At 40.1% G+C, this 15,663-nt stretch overlaps 1 protein-coding gene across 1 annotated transcript in view; it reads right to left on the bottom strand.

Moving 5' to 3' along the window:
• Positions 1 to 15,223, bottom strand: part of tut1 (terminal uridylyl transferase 1, U6 snRNA-specific) — a 28,178-nt gene extending 12,955 nt beyond the window's left edge. Inside the window, exons 1-7 of the mRNA XM_043675121.2 lie at positions 15,099 to 15,223; positions 9,303 to 9,493; positions 7,338 to 7,547; positions 4,445 to 4,559; positions 3,541 to 3,671; positions 2,506 to 2,744; positions 468 to 577 (exon numbers count right to left, since the gene is read on the bottom strand). Coding sequence (XP_043531056.2) covers positions 468 to 577; positions 2,506 to 2,744; positions 3,541 to 3,671; positions 4,445 to 4,559; positions 7,338 to 7,547; positions 9,303 to 9,493; positions 15,099 to 15,174 — 1,072 coding nt within the window. The 5' untranslated portion in view covers positions 15,175 to 15,223. The remainder of the gene's footprint in view (positions 1 to 467; positions 578 to 2,505; positions 2,745 to 3,540; positions 3,672 to 4,444; positions 4,560 to 7,337; positions 7,548 to 9,302; positions 9,494 to 15,098) is intronic.
• Positions 15,224 to 15,663: the final 440 nt, after the last annotated feature.

Here is a 15,663-nt window from a genome sequence, read left to right as displayed (position 1 = left end):
CTGTACATAAAAATAAACCAGCAACTCCAATACTGACTCTCCAGAAACATCCTTGTATACTTCCCACAAATCTAAAACTCAATCGTTCCCAACAATACAATTGGTCAAGTTTGCATTTATTTACCCATAACTCCATGATGCTTAACTGTAAATGTAGAACATTTGCTTAGACATCTCTGATGAGCATCAAATTGAATGTGATTTTATTATTTAAAATCATTTTGAAATAAATATATTAGTAAAATGTATACAGGCTTTAATGTTTTGATCTAGGGGGAGAAAATGTTCCTATACATATTTAATATTGTGTGATATTTTGTGGTTAGCAAATTCAGAAGGCCTTTCAATTAGTTTAAAGTGTTTGTTCAGACTGATATCTTCATTCCCAACTAATTGACTCTGATTAGGAGATGACTCTGTATGAATTGTCTTCAAGGCTTTATGCAGTTTAACATAGCTTTTCTTACCAGCTAGTTGCTTTTGTTTTGCCCAATAGCGAACAGCATAGACAAGGGGTCTCACTCTTTGATCCAATGATGCACATAATTGAAGGAACTGTGTGTTACGTACAGCCAACCTACAAAAACAGATCATCCTGTCATTCTTGTCATTTCAAGCAAGCCATCAAAAACGAGCTTTGTGTATGGAAATCACAGATACCTAATCATATTGATAGTTACGATTATCACAAATTGTACTGATATCATTAATTTATTGAGAAAGGTCCAGACACAGTGATGTATGGCAAATAAGTCTGTACAAGGTTATATTTAACTTATACAGATCATAAAGTAGATATTTGAAAGTTAAAACAGCTTGGTCAAAGGAAGCGTGTAGCAGAACACAGGACTTTTCCAGGTTCCAACGCCACCAAGAAACAAAAGTAACTCATGGGATTTTCAAGGGTGCAGCCCCTTAATTGATACAGAATCAGGTTCTCAATTCATATTTGGGCAGTGGGCAGGCTGCTGAAAGACCTGCAGGCCCTTAATCTGGATGCAACCCCTGTAATTGGTCTCAATAAGGCCATTAAATGGACCTAATTAGTTATCTACCCTGTGCAGGGGCTAAATGTTCAGTTTTGTCTGTCTCCAACAAAAGGCACAAATCTAGCACATGGAACCAAAGGAAGACTTTATAGAATGTGAACAAGCAGTGCACCTTATTAGGTAAATGAGAAGACTTGGGGCTTACGTAGCTAAAGAGACAACTGCAAATGGTACGAGTACAAGCAGAATAAGTTGTACAAAAAAGGGCAAAGTCAGAAAAGATTAGAGTTCCAGTCTGAAGGATATTACAGAGGTTGGGAGCTTCATAATTACAGTAGGGTTTAAGCAAAAGGATGAATTTTAATATTCAGTTGCTATGAAATATCTTGCTAAGTTGAGATGTTGGGTGATGGATGAGGAGAGTTTAGTACAGGGTAGGAACAGGCAGCAGAGTTTTAGATAAATGACATTATGAGATGAGAGCAAGTCTAGCTGAGCATTACAGGCCACAAACGATTTGAACAACAGATCGGTGAAGTAGGGTTAGAGACTGACATGGTAGAATATTGATGCAGTTTCTTCAAAGCAACCTAAGACACCAGCCAAGGAAGCGGGAAAGGACTGGGTTGGTAAAGAGTTTGTGGCAAGGACCACAGACAATGTTTTAGTCCTCCCATCACAAGACTGGCTTTTGGACATGCTGTCCAACAACATGGAGGCAGCGAAGAGAGATTTAGAAATGAAAGTTGTCACGGTACATGATGAAGCTGACCTCTTGTACATGATGATGCCAATGAGCAGTATGTCAATGTTGGAATGGAAGAAGTCAAATCTTTGGGTGTTAAAGCTGCAGGGTTGAGAAGAGAAGCCATTGCTAGAGAAGTTGTGTCTACAATTGAAAAGAGAAGAGTGCAAACATGCATGGGCAACGCCATTAAGAGAGAAAAGAACAAGAGGAGCAGTAACTGAGAATGATGTAGCAAGGGAGTCAGCACTCACTGGATGTTACTGCAACTTTAGTACCAACTCAATTGGTTACAGATTTGGGTGACAATATGTTGAGAAGGATAGAGGTAGGAGTTGGAGATAATATGATAATTTGAAGGCAAGCAAAATTAGTATATTGGAAAGAGTATAGCTGAGGATAAAAAAATACTATTTGCAATTTTATCTAGAATGAAAATGAGGAATAGAAGTGTGTACTTTTATGGAATAGACTGCAGGAAGGAGGTAATGACAAGCTCAGTTCAATAACAGTGAGATAGGAAAAAAAAGCAAGAAGGAGAGAAACTTGGCTTGAGGACTATGGGCTGAGGGAGCAGGCAACTGAATGAATCACATCAAAAAATGGTGACAAAAACAATTTGTAGGCATCTTGCAGCTATTAAAATTGAGGGTGGAGAGTCAGAGAAAGGTGTTTTCATGAAAAGAGACAAAGTTACCCTTCCTCTCTGGATAGCCCTGATAAATCCAATTTAAAAATTTAAACACTATTTTAATTTGTTGGCTACTGTACCTATTATTAATAGAAATGTCTCCTTGCAAGCCCGATTCCTTATGGATAAATTTCACCACAGGTAGCCGAGCAGTGGTGACAGCCTGAACTTTGTGTATTCCTGGAACACATTTCTGCAAGACAGTTGCTACAAGTTGAAGCACCTCAGCTGTAGTTGATGTTCCCAGGTCTATGTCAGACAAGATCGAATCCTCAGATTGTGTTTCAAACTGAGCATCCTCTTTAATTCCATTAACCTCCTGTAATTAAATAAAGCATATTGTTTGTATCTGTGTATGCCTGCTCCAGTTATCTTTTGATTCCCCATCCCTTCAGCAGATTTTATCATTTTAAAATGTCATCGTGGTTAGTATTTAGAATGTCTTTGTCAGAACTTTAACAAAAATGACAAAATACAGATTAAATTTTGTGGAAGACCAGAGATAGGATGCCAATACAACTATCTCTGTCCACTCAGAATGTACTTCCCATCAACACTGAAGTTCTTTGAGAATTCCCAATAGAAGAACTGAAGGATTACAACAGATAAGATAATGCAGGTTGCACTTACAAAATTTGTTAAATAACCAGGAGAAAAAAAAAATCAGTCATTAAAATTGTGTGCCTCTTAATTATTCAAAAGCTGTCATAGTTCTTCTTTACTAAAGCCAAGTAGTTTTCCAAGACTAAAAAAAAGATGGTGCTTTGTATCAAACAATTTTCATTCAACTCATTCAAATTTAGAGAAACAGTACTCTGGTGAAAGCTCAGGTATGGCTAATTACAATTTTTTTCTCCCTAAGACTGACTATGTCACATCCAAATGAAATTTTGCAAATGCTTTCAACTGGCTTGTAAACAAATATCCAGTGAGTTCCTTTAATGAAAGTTCAAGCTGCAGCATTTGATGCTCTTTTGCAGATGCTTGGCTTTTTAAAAAACCACAACTTGGTTTGCAAACACAGGGGCATATACAACAGCTAGAAACATTTTAATCTCCTAATATTATTGAATATTATGCAGATACTACCAGAGTCCCAAAAGATGTAAACGTACTTCAGTTTCAACTTTGCTTCTAGCATGTGCCTGGAAAGCCTTGGTGTTTTCGAGATCCAGAAACAAATCCATGTCACAGCCATGGATACCAAATGCATTCACCGATGATCCAAAGGGTAAGATTCTACAACCTTGAAACAAAATCATATTAAGCCACTTGTTACAATGGCCGCATAGTTCGAAAGTCAGTAAACTTAAACTTACAATCAATGTTGAAAAGTTTGAAATGAAAACCTTTCCCTTTTAAGTTCTATCAATAGTAATGTCTACAGAGAAGAATTGCATGGAATAAAGTACCAGCCTTTCAACACTGACATTTGAGTTTGAATCCACTCAGATTAATGAGATGAGAAGTCTTTTCTGTCCATTGTTTTTAATGGTACAAGGAGAAACAAACATCTCTATGAGCCACTGAAAGCCCATTGTATGATATCTACCCCTAAACAGGGACAAGGTTTGGATCTAGATGTGGAAAATTCTTGTCTAGTAGAAGTATTTGTCTAAATTTGAAATTATGTGAATAAGGTGCCACCGTGTACACAGAACATTGGGCATCTGCACCCTGTGTAATGAGTGTTGGGCATTAATACCAACTATCACAAGCAATGTTTCCTTTCTCAGATCAAAAGCAAAAAACTCATAAGTGAAAAATCTACTCAGCAGAAATTTACGACAATCCTTACATCTAAATGAAAGCCAGTTCTAAGTAAAAGCCTTCAGGATTTTGAATACTGGAACAATGATATTGCAACAATGTATTTTTTGCAAGAAAAGCACCAATTTCTTTTTAATAATCTTAATGTCCATAGCCTAAGGCAACAAGTCTCACTGTTAAGGTGATTCCAATTCATATCTCTCATGTAACAATGGTCAAAACTCAAGCAATAATGTTGAGATCACTTACTTGGGAAAAATTCTAAGAAGACCTCTTGTAAAAGTGACACAATCAATTCCCTAAGCGTTTTTTCACTTTCTGTAAGCTCAAACAACTGTAGCAACTGCTTCATTTGTTCATCTACCTGTCACACAAAAAGAATTGCTATTGAACATGAGAAGCAGTCAAAATCTTCGCTTGGATACGCATAAGCAAATGATATGATCCTTTGTGACTGGTGAGCAACATATTTTGTGCAAGCAGCTGAACAGCAGAATATCCATTGCAGACATCTGTTACTACTATGCAGGTAAATTAAATCATATAGTTCAGGCTGTTACTAGAGATAGGTTAGTCCTCACTGATGTGAGACAGCTATAACGTCAGCAAACAAAGGACTTGGATAATGTGACAACTACAATAAAGCATTTAATTGCTGTCATTATATTCCTCTCCAATTTTTAAAAATAAATCTGAATAAGATATCCAATGACATCAATATTAATTAATCATTCAACCATGCTAGTCAGGCTTAAAACAAATAGAAAAACTACATCTGCTCCACAGCTTTGAAGACAGTTTTCTAACAATTTTCCTTCCAACTGCAGTAGCTCCTGAATAATGTTTTCTAAAACAGACAATTGCTTTGTCATAATTAATAAATTAGTCATTTTTTGGGTCATCTTAAATCACAGAATTTCATCTGGAAAGTATATCTGAGTGGTTTGATTGTCTTTTTTCCAGTATCCTGATGACCATCAATAAATGCATTTCAGATGAGAGACATTAAAATGTGAATTCATATCAATATTTATTAGAGTGAGATATTTATTTAACTTTTACAAAGTACACAGTGAAATAAATACAGAAAACTGCAAAGTAGAAATTATGCGAGTTATCCCCAAATTTACTGACCAAAGGAGAAGGAATGGTGCTGTTTGTGGCAACATCACAGTGCGGAACTTTTCACATAATAAGCTGCATGGAGATAGTGAGGACTGCAGATGCTGCAAAGTCAGACGACAAAATGTGGAGCTGAAAAAAACAGATCCTGATGAAGGGTCCTGCCGAAATGTAGACTCTCCTGCTCTTTGGATACTGCTTGACCTGCTGTGCTTTTTCCAGCTCCACATTTTATCAGCATTATAAGCTGCTGATTGTGTTAAACAAAAGGAGAATTTTCCTTTAAAAGATTTATTGTCATAAGGATCTTATTCTTTCATGTGATGTGGGTGACACAGGTGGTCAGTATTTGTTACACATTCCTAATTGCCCTTGAGAAGGTAGTGATGAGTTGTATTCTTTAAATGCTGCAGTTAAAAATGAAGTAAGTACACCTGGAGGAGTGTTGTTGGGGTAGGATTTCCAAAACATTGACTCAGTGACAATGAAGGAACGATGGTTGCAGTTCCACGTCAGAACAGCATGCGACTTGAAGTGTAACTTGCAGGTGGTAGTGTTCCCATGCACCTGCTACCCGTCTCCTTCTAACTGGTAGAGATCATGGGTTTGGAAAACTGCGTTAAGAGAGCCTGGCTGAATTGCAGTATCACATCTTGTAGATGTTACACGCTGTCAGTGTACATTGATGGTGGAGGGTCTGAATGTTTAAGGTGGTGGGTGAGGTACCAGTCATGCAGGCTGCTTTGTCATGGTTAGTGTCAAGTCTCTCGAACGTTTAGGAGCTGTACTCATCTAAGCAAGCAGAGACCATTCCACCGCACTCCTCTTGATTTGAGCTTTTAGATCATGAACAGGCTTTGCAGATATGGTGCTGAGTTACTCAAAGAGCTCCAGTCTGCTCTTGTTGCCAGAGAATTTACATGGCCATTCCAGTACTGTTGTTGAAAAATGTGGTGCTGGAAAAACACAGCAGGCCAGGCAGCATCCGAGGAGCAGGAGAATCGACATTTCGGGCGGGCTTATGCCCGAAATGTCAATTCTCCTGCTCCTCGGATGCTGCCTGGCCTGCTGTGTTTTTCCAGTACCACATTTTTCAACTCTGGTCTCCAGCATCTGCAGTCCTCACTTTCCCCATTCCAGATAATTCATTCCTGTACTGACTGTAAGTGAAAGCAGGACCAAAGGAAAAAAGCTAAAAATTGTTAAAATTTGAATACAAGCTCCAAAAATATTAAAAATAAGAGGAAGACGTCTGCAAGCTTTAACTAATCATATTATCTTTATATTACAGTAGATAAAATTACTTACGTCATTCTATATTATGAACATGTAAGGAACAACTGATGCGAATTACTTTACGATTGACTAACCAAATTGGTACTTACGTTCGTGATCACAACAAATTACACAGTTTTAAACAAGGTTAACATAATGTAAATTGTTAATGCAATGAATGCAGCCATCAATCACCTTAAGTAACAATGGGTTGGTAAAGAGTTCAAAACATCACCTTCTTTTGCAAAACAAAGTAACAAAGAGAAAAACAGAACTTACAGCACAACTAATGTCACTTTTTGTCTCTAATGCCAAAATAAGAAGGAACAAATTCATCTTAAGTCATGAATTAAATTTCAGGAGTCTGCAGCACACAAACCTTCACTTTTGCAAAGGTTTTTAATCCTTAAAATGCTAGCCAGAGGTGAAAATAGGATTTAATTAATTAAATATTTTAGCCATAATATCACATCAGTATCCATTTAAAATTAAACTGACAGAGAAAAAAAACTAAGCAGCCGTACGATGCAAAGCATCACACCAGAGCACATGACAGGTTGACTAAAGCGATCACCATTTAGTTCCTCAGCAGAAATGCTGCTGTTAATCAGAATACCCAAGGAAATTCTCAGCAGATTACTATGCTAAACTTTTTTATTAGCTACCAATTCACCTTTGAAACCCCCTTTTAAATCACAACCATTGTTTTAATTAGCTGGTCACATTGTGAAGGTAAAGTACTTACATCAACTGCTTGACAGAGACCCTGTGTCAGCTCTTCAAAATCAATCCACTGTTTTTTCCCAGGGATTTGCTTCCGTTTTGGAATATATTTGAACTCCTTAGTCTCTTTGTGCTTTACTCGTAGTTTTTGACCATTCATGCAGTGCTGTGTAATAGACAGCACTTTTTCCACTTCCTCAGTATCACCCATTTCTATAATTGCATATAAACCCTGTAGATGGTAACATAAAATCTCAAATTATACACAGAAGTCATTAAGTTACATTCAAATCAATGAGTTTATTCAACCAATTCAATTTCTAACCAAAGAGTTTCTTAAATTGCCAAAATTCACAGTATCTTGTGGATCAGAACAAAGATAAGTTTATCAACACAGATGCATCTAGTGTCTGTCTAGTCTGCAGCAGCAGATAGAAAAATAAATTATCAAAAGAGAGATTTTCCACCTGTTTGCTGAACTATTCAGTAAATACGTTTCCAGCCCTCCCAAATTGCCCACTCGCCACTTAAATTGGGCACACATCTCCTGGACTTGGTTATTCTGCGAAATCTGCATGATTTAGCTTTCCTGCCATAATAGACTGAAGGGTTTCACTGCCAAAAGACAGCAGTGAGCAGCCAGTGTAACACTTTACCAGTATACTGGGGCAACTCTCAGGAATTGGGAAGGGAAGCAAGAATAGATTGAGGGGGAAGATGGAAAACAAAAAGGCTTGAAGATCAGGGATCAAGGTCAGGTGCAAAGACAGAAATTGGGAAATTCGTGCCCAGGAACCCTGTCCCTGCCTATTCTTGGGATTTCAGGTAATAGCTGTTTAAGCAAATGCAGAAGCAGAAATACTAAATACGCAAACCATACATTTACAAAGCAAAAGCAGTAATGTTTGAAAATGTCACATGGTTAGAGACTGCTTGATCACAATGTCAAGTGAATAAACTCCAAGAATGCCTCCAACCAGATTTGGTAATGTTGCACAGCACATTAGTCAACTAAAGCATCACAATCAGGAACTGAGTTTTGTTTATTGATGTTTCTATGTTTGCAGCCAAACCATCCAATTCATCCACCTGCCCTCTGAACAAAGGTTGGAGTATTTCAATGTAATTTACAAATATCTTCACTGCCCTCAAAATTTAGAATCACAAAACTGAAGGCAGCACAATAGGAGGTTATTGCCTTGACTAGCTTTTCAAACAACCATCATTACCTCAAGCTAAACTCTTGCTTTTTCTGCATATCCTAGCATACGATGTCGACTCAAATAATAAACCAATGTCCTCCTGAATGCCTCAACAAAACCTGTCTCCACATTTCTCAGCATTGTATTCCATATTCTAATTAATCATTGTGTGAATAAGATGTTTCTCACATCATCCTTACCTCTTTTGCACGATCTTGAAATCTGTGCCCCCTCATTCTTGTCCCTTTTGAGTGGGAACAACCTTTCCCCCTTTACTCTATCCAGTCCACTCATGTTTTTGAAAACCTCTCAATATTCTTCTCTCCAAGGTGAGCAGTCCCAACTTCGTCAATCAGTCTCAGAACTGAAGTTTCTCATTCCAGCAACTATTCTTGTAAATCACTTCCAAACTCCCTCCAATGCATTCATATCTTTCCTACAGTGTGGTGTCTTCAACTATAGAAAATATTCCAGCTGAGGTCCAACAGGTATCTTAGAAAAGTTAAATATCGCCACCTTGCTCTTGTACTGAACGCCTCTATTAATAAAACCATGATCACTATATGCTATATTAATTGCTCCCACTATCTGTTCTGCCACCTTCAATGATCTTTGCACAAAACTGTTGTGTTATTAGAGCTCTCTCTAGTGGCAGAAAACTACCATTTGCACTTGGCAATTTACTTCAAAGATTCACACTACAGCTCTCTGCAATTTTTTCATCTGTTCCAAGTTATTACATTTAATTTAGGATTATATTGAAGTCAATTGCCAATAGGACTTACTTTGTCTTTGTCCATTATCACGTTTGCCACCGTGCCAAAGTTTTGAAAGTAGTCAGTGATTTCCAGATTAGATGTGCCTTTATGGAAACCACTTACAAACAAACTCTTCTCTTGCTGGGATTTTCTGCAACTTCTTACACTCAGCAGTTTTTGATGTTTCTTTCCTTTGAGATGATCATTTAAACTGGGACCTAAAAGCATGAAAGAGAATGGATTACAGAAGGGTTGCAATCACCTTTTCTTTTAGAAACTGAGTACATTGCAAAGAGACATAGGTACAGCCATTGTCGAGGTCGAGGTCGAGGAGGTCGGCGAGGAGGTGGAGGTGGAGGTGGAGGTGGAGGTGGAGGTGGAGGTGGAGGTGGAGGTGGAGGTGGAGGTGGAGGTGGAGGTGGAGGTGGAGGTGAAGGTGAAGGTGGAGGTGAAGGACGAGGACGAGGACGAGGACGAGGACGAGGACGAGGACGAGGACGAGGACGAGGACGAGGACGAGGTCGAGGTCGAGGACGAGGTCGAGGACGAGGACGAGGTCGAGGACGAGGACGAGGACGAGGACGAGGACGAGGACGAGGACGAGGTCGAGGACGAGGTCGAGGACGAGGACGAGGACGAGGACGAGGACGAGGTCGAGGACGAGGTCGAGGACGAGGTCGAGGACGAGGTCGAGGACGAGGTCGAGGTCGAGGTCGAGGTCGAGGTCGAGGTCGAGGACGAGGTCGAGGACGAGGTCGAGGTCGAGGTCGAGGTCGAGGTCGAGGTCGAGGACGAGGACGAGGACGAGGACGAGGACGAGGAATTCGATAATGATATTGGATATATCTGAACAGATTGATTAAAAAATATCTATTAAAGACAATAGATTGGCAGGTAACAAAAAGGGAACACAAAAGTTATTTATAAAGATATATATGGCAAAAACTAATCAAAAAGGTCCATACTGGAAGCAAGGATGTTGACAATGCCACAGCAATGGAAGGGATAATAGAAAAATTGGACATGATTACATATTTAAAAAAGAGTCACTTAAGAAGTTGGTGTTATTAATACAGACTTCAACAGCTTGAGCCCTACTTGGGTATGGGAGACATGGCAGGGGATAAGAGAATTTCAACAGTTACATCCCTGTTCAGAAGAATAAAGGGAGAAACGTAGTGACCACAAGTAGGTCAGCTGAACATCAGTAGTTGGGGTAATCTGGGAGGCAATATTCCCAAACATGAATAATTCTCATTTGAAAACACAGACTAACAAATGTCAGTCAGCACAGATTTAAAGGCAATCACATCTCCTAAACTAGACTGAGTGTGCTGACTTAGTAACAGAGATGGTTGATGCGAGTTCATGAACTTAAAAAGGAGAATGAGGAGATAATAAACTAAATAGTACAATGTTAATGGCAACAGCAATGAGGCCTATGGGACTGAGTCCACGAGAAAGATCAGTCATGATCTTAATGAATGGTGGAGCAGGCAGGGGCCACAGAACCTACTCCTGCACCTATTTCAGATTCGCTTATATTCTTCTTTTCGATTTGTGCATACAAACCCTTGAAAATTGTGGGATAGGTTGCAAAACTTACTTTTAAAACCGTGCAGGATAAGTAGCTTCAAATATGGAGACTATGGTCAGAGAAGGACCTTGTTCAAAAGAGCTACAGCACTCCTGACCTGCAAAGGGGAGAGGAACACCTCTACAGAGTCTTCACCAAGAACAGATATCCCCATAACTTCATCCTTGGATGCCTGGCAGACAAACAACATGATGAGGACATACCACGACCTTATTCACGAGCCATGATACCTTACATAAAGAACGTCTCCGAGCTGAGAGTCAGACATCTCTGACCACTGGGATGCACGACAGCCCATAAACTGACAGCCATGCTCAGACAACAACTCACCAGGACAAAAGACCCTATACCCATCATGTGCAAGACAAAGGTAATTTACAAGATTCCATACAAAGACTGCACGCAACACTATAATGAACAAACAGGCAGATAACAAGCAATCTGCATCCACAAACACCAATGAGCCATTGGATGCCATGACCAGCTGTTCCTCGTAGACACACACACACACAGCTGGCAAGGCCCCAAATTCGACCAGGACACAACACAACGATTTAGGACAAGCCAAACAGAAGACACACAGAATTTCTAGAAACATGGCACTCATCCACAGACCCCATCAACAAACACACAGACCTAGACTCATTCTACCGGCCACTACAACAAACAACCAGAACAGACAACCGGAAGCAGCAGGAATGGAATCAAATAAATCCCAGAAGACACAGCACAACAGTGCTTCACAGGAGGTTCCATAGCACTGAAGATGTCACATAGACAGGGGGTGAAACATCTGCAAATCAACTTCCCAGCTTGGTGAACATATCCACAACTATGATTTTCCAGGTTATTACTAATGAAGTATATTGTTCAAGGCCAAGTGGACTGTAATAATTAGTCTCCAGATCCTGCAGATTAGTCAGGAAGCTTGCTGGAGTGATGATCTAGCTGCTGAGGTCATTTTCAAACTTCAAGTTAAAAACATGGGAGAGAGTGCCTCCATCTTGGGGAGCCTTCTCCCTCACTTACCTGGAAAGATGGTTTTTTTGCAGCTTCAGTTCCAGAGGACTTCTGTTCTTTTCTGTTTTCTTTTCTAATTACTTCAAAGGATGTGGACACTGACTAGGCCAGCATTTACTGCCCATCCATAGTAGCCCTTGAGAAGGTCTGAGCTCTAGAAAACCTCTGCAGGAGTTTGTCTGAAGAGTACCCATGGTGCAACCATCTTCAGCTGCTTCATCAATGACCTATCCTCCATTTTAAGATCAACAGTGAGCACATCTACCAATGAGTGCACAATATTCAGCACCATTCATGACTCCTCAGGTCTTGAAGCAGTCCATTTCCAACTGAAGCAAGACTTGGATAATAGCCAGGCTTGGGTTGACAACTGACAAGTAACATTTGTGCCACACAGTGCCAGGCAAAGACTATCTCAAAAAAAGCGAATGCAATCACATGTTGTTGATTGCCATTGCTGAATTCCCCACTTTCAATATCCTGGGGAGGTTTCACCACTGACCAGAAACTGAACTGGACAAGCCTTTTGTAGATGTGATTACAAGGGCAAGTCTGAGACGAGGAATTCTGTTATGAGTAAGTCAACTCCTGATTCCCCAAAGCTTTTCCACCATTCGCAAGGCCCAAGTTAGAAATGTAACTCTCCTGGACGTTTGCAGCTCTCACACTCAAGAAACTTGACACGACCAGACAAAGCCAACCGCAAAACATCCACTCAATAGCAATGCTATCTACAAGGTGCACTGCAGAAAATTATACACTTCTTTAGAGAGCATCATCCAAACCCATGACCACTACTTTCGAAAAGCACACGTACAGCAGATACATGGGAATACCAAAATCTGCAAGACGCCCTCTAAGCCACACTCAATCTTGATTTTGAAACATACCGTTCCTGGAAAATCCTCCCTAAAGGAATGTAGGTGTACCTGCACCAAAGGGAGTGCAGCAGCTCAAAGGTGGCAGCTCACCACCACCTTCTTAAGGATAACTCGGGATAGGTGACAATTGCTGCCCAGCCAGCGATATTCACATCCCATAAATAATTGTTTAAAAAAAAGATGATAAGCACCAGTCTATGCGGTATAATAGTGTAATTAAGAAACGTATTCCTGGATTTTAACCAAGCAACAGTAAAGCAACATAATTCCATGTGAGGATGATGCATACTTGAGGAGAAAGCCAATCAACCAACCTTCAATCGAAGACTTTCCCTACCACCCTCAGTTAAATGGCAGGTCTGCACTCTGGCTTTTAATTGGGCAATTAGGGGAAAATCACAGCCAAGTATCATGTCTTGTAGTTCACAGGTTTAAACATTCTTTGAAACTCAAATGGTGCAGCTTCATTGGGTGTATTTCGCAGACCAAACCATGTGCTGCAGACTGTTACATTGCTACTCCCATACCTACCTAGTGCAATAGCAAATGTTTTAATATGCTGGATGTGTGTCTGTACACATATTCACAATGATATAGTTCATACATTTTTTTGCTAGTAGCAATAACACCTAATGACAGTTCCCTACAAAGTAGAAACTCCTTTCTCACCATTTGACCATGACCACAAGGGTCTAAAGTCCACAGGAGAAATCCTGCCTGACATTTCAAGTAAATGGCCATTCATAAGAACTGGGCTAACTTAGAAATGCAATAGGTTTCAAGTAAAAAGGAAGTATGTGAGGAAAAAAGTAGAGAAGGTAGAAGAAACAAACAGATGTCGAGTCAGAGAGAAGGACAAAAAGTCTTCAAGGTGGGAAATCCTGAAGGAGAAGTGATAGCAAAGTAAACATTAAATCAGAACCAAAGTACTGCACCACAGTACTGCTGGAAAATGAAATAACAACAGAACATGCTGGAAGCATGCTGATCTTTAACCGCGACACCATTCTCCCACATTAATATGTTGATATCCCTTGCTGTGTTGAATACAGGTCATCCTGCTATAACATGTGTTTCGTTAATGCAAATTTACTCTAACTCAATTGATGAATTGAGGACACTTTCTATATTGTGAACTTTTAAAGCATCCATTGGTTATAACACGATTCAGGCCCCATTAGTTTACATGGTGCTGCTATTGCACGATTTTCTTATAACATGGGAGTGCACGAGAACAGAACTACAGCAGAATTATACCAAAACTGACTGTATCTATAAATTTGCTGGTTTCCACCTTGAACATCCTCAGTAACAGCTTCCACACAGGCCTCTGGGGTAGAAAATTTCAAAGATTCACCACACTGAAAGAAATTCCTCCTCGTTTCAGTCGGAGATGGCTCACCTCTTATTCTGAGACTGACTACTGGTTCTAGACTTTGTATCACCACCTCACTGACATGCCCTGGTCACTGGAAGGCTCTACAAATAACAGCGTGCCAACACATTGGTTTCTGTTTCTGGAATCTGCTGGCATGCATGAACCAGAGGTCCACAGAGCTGAACAAAATATCAGAGGGAACACTGTTTTCCCACACCCTACCAATAATCATACCCAGGGAGGAGAAGGGGAGACATGCTCCCAGAGACAACACTATCCAGTCCCGCAAGAATTTTTAGAGTTAAATTCCCAGTCAATGCCTTTGGGTTAATACAGTCCTGATGTAGGTGGTAATGTTATTGGACTAGCAAATCTGCATCCCAGGTTAGTGTCCTGAAGATATAGGCTCAAATTCCACGATGGTAGATGTTGGAATTGGAATTCAATAAATGATCATGAGTGACATTGATGTTGATTGTTATTAAGAACCTCATTTGGTTTATAATACCCTTCATGAAAGGAAATCTACTAACTTATTCTCTTTCTTTCTGTTAGTTCTCCTAACTGGAAAGGCTGCTTGACCTGTTGAGTATTTGCAGCCTTTCTAGTCATAGAGTCATTCAAACAGACCCTTCGGTCCAACTAGTCTATGCTGACCATAATCCCAAACTGATCTAATCCCACCTGCCTGCTCCTGGCCCATATCCCTCCAAACATTTCTTCTTCATGCACTTTTCCAAATGTATTTTACTGCACTCCCATCCACCAGTTCCTCAGGAAATTCACTTTGTTTTATTATAAATCTGGTTCCATCGGACAGAGTGAAACAGAGGCTTCACCAACTCAGGGGCCTCCACACTCCCTCCCTTTCCAAATGGAAGAGCCTGGATCCTGGTAAACTAGGCCCCGGCACCGCCGTCACTGCTTTCAGAAGTTTCTGCACTTACTGTTGGGGACCCGAACATCACACAATAAGCAGCGGTAACCGCCGCGAACCAGCGGCTCCACGTCTGACACGCTCATTCTTCAGATTTTAACAGCGGGTAATATAAACCCGGCGGCGGGATTTCAGCAACCCCCCGTCTCAACGGACGGAGTGTCACCATCAACCCCCTCCGCCCGGAACCACGCGGCGCCCAAGAAAACGTTCCGTCCGTCAGTTTACAGTGTCCAGCTCTGGAGGAGCTAAAGGGGGTTAAAAATCTCAATATTTTAGCCCAAAAAGTGTATTTTCAAATGTCCTGGAGGTCTGTCTTTCATTTAATCTCCCCCAAAATGATTCCCCTGCCAAAAAAAACTCTTGTTATGATCCAGTTATAAACAATACATCCTGTGTGTGTACAAGTATCTGAACTTTAGTTTGTGGACCAAATAACAATAGGGAGTTTGCAGCAAATGGGAAATAGATTTAATGGAATTACATCATTTGAGTCTTAAATTATTTCAATTTCCTGGGAACGTTAAGAAATTATAATTGAAAGCTACCCAGAGAATGATATGCAAAATATATGA

The sequence above is a fragment of the Chiloscyllium plagiosum genome, unplaced genomic scaffold (assembly GCF_037043375.1).
Source record: "Chiloscyllium plagiosum isolate Xiang-an unplaced genomic scaffold, Cpla_swu_hap1 HiC_scaffold_32, whole genome shotgun sequence".
In the NCBI taxonomy this organism is placed as follows: Eukaryota; Metazoa; Chordata; class Chondrichthyes; order Orectolobiformes; family Hemiscylliidae; genus Chiloscyllium; species Chiloscyllium plagiosum.
Note: the sequence above shows the minus strand (reverse complement) of the source record. Positions and strands in the feature narration are given on the sequence as shown.